The 8,221-nt window shown below is 46.2% G+C and overlaps 2 protein-coding genes across 2 annotated transcripts in view; both read right to left on the minus strand.

The window, feature by feature from the left end:
* LOC130390828 (sodium/potassium/calcium exchanger 3-like) overlaps positions 1 to 3,673 on the minus strand; it is a 13,474-nt gene extending 9,801 nt beyond the window's left edge. Inside the window, exons 1-5 of the mRNA XM_056600980.1 lie at positions 3,274 to 3,673; positions 2,932 to 3,036; positions 671 to 747; positions 406 to 480; positions 162 to 246 (exon numbers count right to left, since the gene is read on the minus strand). Of these exons, the coding sequence (XP_056456955.1) occupies positions 162 to 246; positions 406 to 480; positions 671 to 747; positions 2,932 to 3,036; positions 3,274 to 3,382 (451 nt within the window). The 5' untranslated portion in view covers positions 3,383 to 3,673. The remainder of the gene's footprint in view (positions 1 to 161; positions 247 to 405; positions 481 to 670; positions 748 to 2,931; positions 3,037 to 3,273) is intronic.
* A 1,931-nt stretch (positions 3,674 to 5,604) lies between these two features.
* Positions 5,605 to 7,851, minus strand: zdhhc24 (zinc finger DHHC-type containing 24). Its single transcript, XM_056600979.1, has 3 exons — positions 7,287 to 7,851; positions 6,505 to 6,782; positions 5,605 to 5,950 (listed from the first exon to the last, which is right to left on the minus strand). Exons 1-3 carry the CDS (start codon positions 7,589 to 7,591, stop codon positions 5,649 to 5,651), a joined length of 885 nt encoding a protein of 294 aa, XP_056456954.1. The 5' UTR covers positions 7,592 to 7,851; the 3' UTR covers positions 5,605 to 5,648.
* Positions 7,852 to 8,221: the final 370 nt, after the last annotated feature.

Here is an 8,221-nt window from a genome sequence, read left to right on the forward strand (position 1 = left end):
ATCTGAACCTTCGACCTCGCTGCCCAGGCCTCCTCCACCAAACTGGTTCCTACAGGGACCAGAACCTGACCATCAAACCCTGTTAAGACCAGTATGACTGCAGCTGCAAATGGCTGACGTGCGTATGGTTGGCTAATTATACAGCAGGCTTTCTTACTGACCAATCAGTGAGGTGAAGAGCTCAGGGGCAGAGCTCCCGGCCGCCATGAAGGTTGCCCCGGCAACATCTTCACTGAGTTGAAGATTCTATAATTTCCAAGAACAAGAGCAAAGATTATAAATCACATCATACACATTGTTGGACCTTTCACCATTGAATTTCCACATTCTCCATTTGCATTCTCCGCACACTAAAATACTTAAAGTGACTCAAGGCCAGCTTGTAAAAGGCCTATAGGGGCTCACCTCTGATATCTTTTCCAGGGACGGCACAAAATAGTCATCGCAGATGATGGCGAGAGCATGGAACATGTAAACAGCCTGGGAGACAAAATGGACAAGGCCAGGTTGAGGCATTCTGCAGCGCTTTGCATATGCATATTTGTGTGTGTGTGTGTGTGTGTGTGTGTGTACAGGGGGGGGGGGGTGTTTGTGTGTGTTTGTGTGTGTGCGGCTGTCGATGCAAAAGCAGATATTTATTCCGTAATGCCAAAGTCGAGGGATTACTCACACACAGGACATGAAGAAGGATCGCTCCCTGTCTCCTCTGTTTGGGAGTGAAAACGTCTTCAGGGAACTCGTGTATGGCTGGAGCGAGAGACAGAGAGAGAGATCGAGAGAGAGAGAGAGAGAGAGAGAGAGAGAGAGAGAGAGAGAGAGAGAGAGAGAGAGAGAGAGAGAGAGAGAGAGAGAGAGAGAGAGATAGTGAGCACGAGAGAGACAGAGAAAGGGAGAGAGATAGTGAGCACGAGAGAGATGGTGAGCACCAGAGAGAGAGAGGGAGAGAGAGAGAGAGAGAGATAGAGAGAGAGAAAGACAGATAGACGTATTAGAATAATGAGGTAGCTCAGGCCTAGGGAGAACAGTCATGTTTCATCAATTGAACACCCCGCTGTTGTGTTCCCTAGCAACAGGTGTACCAGTTACTTAAAGGTTATCATGGTGATGGTGATGGTGGTGGTCTTCACGCTTCATGCGACTTAACCAGCTCAGCTGCGATCTTTGATTCCTATTATAAGGAATGTTTTGACTCATTTTCTCACTCCTTGTTTTCATCGAGATGTCGTTGGGTAATTCATTAGAGTTGTTTAGTCATTTAAAACGGTGCAGCGGACGATTATACAGAGGAATCACGTTTCCGCACTCTTGTGGCAAATCTTACCCGCCCTCTCGTGTTAGAAATCACATTCTTGAAAACATTTCCCAGCTCCATCTCTCCCCTTCATCACAGCTACACATCTTTCAGTAACCAGCGAAGACAAAAGCAGCTGTGCATATGTGTACGTGTGCGTTTGTGCGTATGTATGCTCGTGTGTATGTTTGTGCGTGTGTGCGTATGTATGCGCGTCTGTGTGTGTGCATGCATGCATCTGTGTATGTGTACGTATGTATGCCCGTGTTTGTGTATATGTATGCCGTGTGTGTATATGTATGCGTGTGTGTGTGCGTATGTATGCGCGTGTGTCTGTGCGTATGTATATGCATGTGTGCGTATCTATGCGTGCATGGTGTAGATGAGAGAGTTCTAATCAGCGGGCCGTTAGGGGGGGGGGGCACTTTGAACCACGGCAGATGCACGTGGCATCCAACCAGAAACTCAGCATTCTGTCTCCTAGCAACTACTGTGTGTGTGTGTGTGTGTGTGTGTGTGTGTGTGTGTGTGTGTGTGTGTGTGTGTGTGTGTGTGTGTGTGTGTGTGTGTGTGTGTGTGTGTGTGTGTGTGTGTGTGTGTGTGTTTCTGTGTGTGTGTGTGTGTGTGTGTGTGTGTGTGTGTGTTGGAGGGTGAGAAAGTAATGGGGGGAGGGGGGTAGGCCTCAAAGGCCGTAGCTGTGTTTAAGAGCATCCGTGTCTGTGTGTGTTACACATGTGTGCGTGTGGGTTTGTATGTGTGAGTTGGTGTGTGTGTGTGTGCGGGTGTATGTGTGTGTGTTAGTACGTACACATGTGTGAGTATGGGTTTGTATGTGTGAGTTTGTGTATGTTTGTGTGTGTGTGTGTGTGTGCGCGTGTGTGTGTGTCTGTGTGTCTGTGTCTGTGTGTGCGTGTGCGTGTGCGTGTGTGTGTGTGCGTGTGTTAGGGAGGCTGCGTGGTAGAGGGGTGACAAAGAAATTTCAGGGGGCCCTAGCCCGGAAATAAAATCATATCTAATTCGCCAGTAGCACTTTAAAATGTAAAATCGCTATATCCCCATGAATTTAAAAATAAAGAAATATGAACATGATTTGACCGACTGAGGATAGAGGAAATGTTATACCTTTTTGTAATCATATTGTAATATAGACATCCGATGTATTCAATTAATAACTCAACCTAATGATTACAGTGGTGCGATCGACTCGATTGATTGATTTTTAACATGAATCATTGTTATTTGCAATCAAATAGCCACGAAGCAACTTAAGTCAGTATGCCCAGTCTGGGTGCACTAAATATCTACAGAGGCAGAGACAGTGATGGCTGGATCAGACTGGGATTAATGAGATCCCATTTCGGGGGAGGATGCTGTCTCATCACCGACCAGGGTTTGCCCGTTTAATGCTTCCAACTCTCAATTTGTGGAATTTGTGTTTGGGTATTTGTCGTACCTACCAACCCACCCACGCAGGCACACACGCTGGCACAAGCACACACGCACGCGCACACGCACACACATACTCTCTCTCACACACACACACACACACACACACACACACACACACACACACACACACACACACACACACACACACACACACACACACACACACACACACACACACACACACGACTGACCCGCTCTGGGAGTGCTGGAGGTCTGGTTGTCCGGCTCTGTGTCCTGCGGGTTCAGCTCTCTCCTGGACCACAGTCGGACGCTGTCCGCATACGTTCGTTCTGAACCTGCCGGAACGACCAACACACGATTATCAACCAAATAAAGAACCATGAGATATACAGCCATGATGTCTGTTGCCCTAAATTATAACATTCTAATGCGTTTCCTCATGGAAAATAACATCTGCAGTCCGAACCGATGGCTTTTGTTTTGAAAAGCACGCGACTGAGTTAATTAATTAACAATAAACTATAATATCAAACCCCAGCATTGTTCTAATATCCTTCTTCCCTTATACCAACCTGTGACATTAAACAAATGCACGAGCCAGGTGGCGGCCAACAGAGCGAGCCCGCAGACGCACAGCCGCGGGAGGAGCCGCGTGCGCCTCGCTCTCCCTGGCGCCTTCATCTTGCCTTGCGCCGCCGATCTCCCCGAGCCTCCGCTCAGAACGTGTCACAGCCGGACGCCATGGAAGCGGTGGATCAGCCCGGGTCTTTGAGTAGTCGTTCTTGATAAATAAAAAAACAAAGAAAGTCAATGTTGTCCCTGTTCGCACGAGCAGCTGTTTATCACAACCGGGCTTCATCCACGCGAGGTAGATAATTGCGGGTTATCGACAGCATCTCAGCATCTCCTCTGATATCCGGTCTCGCCGACGACACCCAAGTGAGGATGCCCACAGGGTCCCCCGAGCTGAAAGACGTTCCGCGGGCCAAGACACGGGCACGGGAACGCACGCGAGGATCGCCAAGGCTCTGCCGCTTCCTTTGATCTGATCCTGTCTCCTCCTCCGTGATGCGCGGGTCACGAGGGGGGGGGGGCTGTTCTCTGCCGGGCAGCCGCGACTTGTTTGATCTGGGTGGGGCGCGAGGCGGCTGTGTGCTTTAGTGCAGGGGTTCCCAACCTGTTTTGTTCCAAGGACTGGCAATCCGACATATTCATTAAAAATAATTGGAGGACCGGTAGTCCATTTTTATGCCTTAATTGTAAGATAAGATACATCATTTTTAAACAAAGGATGTGGCGGTTTTTCAAGATGGTCTATTTATCATCTTCACAACAATTAAAGCAACAGCAATGAAATTCCTGAATTATATTTAGTCACCTGAGACCTAAATAAACACAAAGTATAGTGCAAAGACACAGTGCATCAATGTGCTTATTTTACGGTGGTTTAGTTGCATATTGATCGATGTTATGTCTATGTGTTGGAGGAGATAAAATGACTATAGCCTAAACTACAAAATAAGATTTATTTTTTTCTGGGAATATTTCTAGTCCCGGAACTACCGGGTCCACGGACCGGCTCCCGTCCGGGGACCGGGGGTTGGGAATCGCTGCTTTAGTGCTTTAGATCATCACAGCGGAAAGGTTTGGTTGATGAATTCCACGGACTCAGTTGAACACCAAATGCATTAGTAAAGTTTGGTAATGGTTTAAGGGTGTATTTTATTTCACCGCATCTTCACACTGACCAATAACCTATTGGAATCGAAAATTTGATACCAGAACATACCGAGGTTGGCTCCTCACCTACCTCATACAAATACAACATCTCTATATCTATAATATTGATAATTAGGCTAAAATATAAAGAATAAAACAAGATCATTTTAAAATGTCCAACTCTTTATTGTTAACATAAGTAGGCCTACATGGTGATATTTAACCAATTCCTAAGGAGTGGAAATTTAGGAACATCAGCATATTATTAAAAGTCTTAAAATATTGGACTTCTGTCATATGGTCTTTACAAATCAACATATAAAAAATTATATAAATCTGAGATTCATCAAATGTCCAACAAAGATAAGAATATATATTAATAATATAATCATATATAATTGTTTGCTTATTGAACTGGAAGCTCATAATGAAGCTCATAATTCTATTTTCAAGGCCGAAAAAAAACCAAAAAACGTATATTCAGTGCAAATAAATCATATGATCAACCTATAACACATGTGGACAGCTCAGACATATGAAGGATAGTGCTAGTGTTGTTTTGTCCTGCTCTTGGCAACATACACACCTTTGGATGGCAATCACCATTTTGTGTACCGTCTACAACACTATATCTAATGTGGTTTTCTTCCACACATTGAACAATGTTCATTGTTGATTTCCTTTTTCAGATCCCCCCCAAATGCTTTGGCTTGATGCTAGATAGCATGTCATTTTGAAGAGAGAAAGAGTGCTTGAAAATAATAGTTTGTGTTTTCTACAAATAGTTATGATGTTCCACTTCACCTGCAACTATTTTGAACGACCATTTTGCACCACAAAAATTACCGGTAATATATTGATGGTAAACCTTGTAATATGTTAAACAGTAGTAATTAGCTTTTAGATGACTATCGAAAAGTCATAATTTTCTCTCACAAAGGCCTTTGGTGGTTCAGTCAGTCAGTCAGTCAGACAGTCAGTCAGTCAGTCATTCAGTGTGTGTGTGTGTTTGTGTTTTTGTCTGAGTTGGAGGACCATCATTGACCAACACCATATCCCTCGTCTCTAACAGCTGAAGGAAAAACGTCTGTTTAAGAAGGCCCCGTTAGGGCTACACTTAAGCACCTCCACTTCCACCCCCACCTCCCTCTCTCCACCTCCCTCCCTCTCCCTATCCACCTCCACCTCCCGCTCCATCTCCAGCAGATCTACGCTGAGCTCCTCCGCTCTAGCGCGCCGCCACGGCGGGCTCCAGCGACCCCGTGACCTGGAAGTGGATGCCGTCCCCAGGCAGCGGCGAAGGGATGAGCGGGCAGAGCCAGCAGAGGAACCAGCGGGCCCCCAGGCCGTGGCGGAGGTTCCCAAATGGGCCCTGGCTGTAGGGTCGCCGCGACGAGTACCACTCCCGCGTGGTCTGGCCCCGCAGCAGCAGCAGCACGTGGAAGAAGAGGAAGGCCGACACCAGCAGCAGGCCCACCACACAGGTGTCAGCGATGAAGGCAAAGGCGAAGGCGCGCGGAGACACCTGGCCTGGGGGGGGTTGAGTGACAGGTTGCGTGACAGCCCGAGAGAATGGGAGATCTTTAAGTGTTCATGCTCACACTTCTGTTATTGCTTCACGCAATAACATACATAGGAGAACACACAGCAATAAGGGATTAATTAGCTTTAGAGTACAGTTTAGGCCCTGTAGCCATTTGCACACTATCATTTACTGTATACATGCGAAAAAACTGTTTGTATAATGCAAAATACAACTTTCTTCATTTTAATAATAGGGCTATTCAATGTTCTTCTTTCTTCTTAACTTTAACAGGGTTCTCTATTGCCTACACGCACATTTTCAACCTCTAAGTGATGCATCCAAAAATATTTGGAAGTGTGCCTCAAGTGCACACACACACACACACACACACACAGACACACACACGGCAAGAGTAAATACATGTGGATGACATCCATGGCTAATACCTCTACTCCACCAACCACGTAACACACACACACCCACACCCCCACACACACACAGATCTGTGTGCATGACCACCATTACAACATCATTACGACACACATACACACACACACACCTGAGACCAGCATGATCCAGGGCACCAGCAGCAGCAGCACACTGTGGGGCGTCACTCCCTCCTTCAGGATGACCATGAACACCTCCACGTTCATCACCACCGCGTACAGAAGCCCCGCCCACATGAAGAGCAGGCAGCACAGGAAGTAGCGGTAGTTCAGGAAGCCCACGCACTGGCCGAAGAACACGCAGTGGTGGTCACGGCGCAGCACGCACGCACGGCAGTCGTAGCAGTGGGAGCAGCGCGGGGGGGTGTGGCTCTCACAGGTGTAGCAGTACCTGGTGGGGGAGGGGGGAGGGATAGAGAGAGAGAGAGAGAGAGAGAGAGAGAGAGAGAGAGAGAGAGAGAGAGAGAGAGAGAGAGAGAGATGGTGAGCACGAGAGATGGAGAGAGATGAAGAGAAAGAAAGAAAGAAAGAAAGAAAGAAAGAAAGAAAGAAAGAAAGAAAGAAAGAAAGAAAGAAAGAGAACGAGACTCAGTCACTGAAGGAGAAGTACCAGCTCGCTGACTGTAAATTTGCTATCTACGTTTTATATACGCTTTCATCCAGAGCGTGAGTCTCTTTTCTTCCAGGGAGGCGGTGGACTGCCGACATTTGGGTACAAATTTAGAACCTTTTGGCTGGAAGTCAAACCCCCTTAAGAACACCCCGTTCTCCATTACATAATGAACATTATAATTATTTTTAACATCTACTGCTGTTTCAAATAAATAAACAAAAGGTAGGTATATCAGGATCATGAGGAAAGCCATATTATAACCAGCATGCATGCATTGTTTACCTCCATCCCTGGGCCATGCCCTCTCCTCCCAGAAAGACACCTTTGATTGTCGGGCTAGTCTTCACAAAGAGCGAGGCGTTCCAGCAGATATTGCCCAGCATGAAGTACTGCGCCAACAGATGGATCAGCTTCCAGCAGCTGATCCATTCCGTCCGGGTCCGGTCCGCCTCCAGGGGCGCCTCGACCAGGACCAGGTAGCTCACCTCCCCCGTGATGGAGAAGACCAGGAAGGTGTTCAGGACCACGGGCATGTGTCGGCATACTCTCTCCACTCGAGAATACGTGTTACTGGCAAAGCTGGCCATCTTTCTTGCGAATTACCATTGGATACTGATTTCTCGGGCTGTGGTGGACCAGTGAAACCAGTGGAACCAGTGGCACAGTGGCAACCAGGAGCGACAACAGAGGGGACCGCTTTGACAGACGTACTGAACAACTACTAGCTGAAATGCTGCTCGGTGTATTCAAATTTAACGGTGACATTCTGATACTTAACATAAATGGACAAAAATGGATTTTAAAATGTGGGTTATTATTTTTTTCCACTCTTGATTGGTTTGTTCTTTGGTTTAAGAATTGAACGACTGTGTTACAGGAAAATTCAGTCCGCGACCCCAGCAGCTGCACACTAAAGGTTCCGCTCAGTGTGAGTTTAAATCAGGGCGAGACTTATATTGATAAAACGTGAAATAATAATGATTAATTGTTGAATAACAAGACTCAAACGCATTCAATTCATTTTGCTGCAAGCCATTAATTTAAACATATTAATCATTACATTTATTCGTAATAGATTACAAATGATTGGTGATGTGAACAAAAAGGCACTTTCAATAAAGTGTTTCGATTTAAAAAAAGGATTAATCTCACGTCTGTATGCAACAGCCTTTATTGAACAATATTCCTCTGTTATGGTTTATACAGTATTAGATTAC

The sequence above is a fragment of the Gadus chalcogrammus genome, chromosome 10, assembly GCF_026213295.1.
Source record: "Gadus chalcogrammus isolate NIFS_2021 chromosome 10, NIFS_Gcha_1.0, whole genome shotgun sequence".
NCBI lineage: Eukaryota > Metazoa > Chordata > Actinopteri > Gadiformes > Gadidae > Gadus > Gadus chalcogrammus.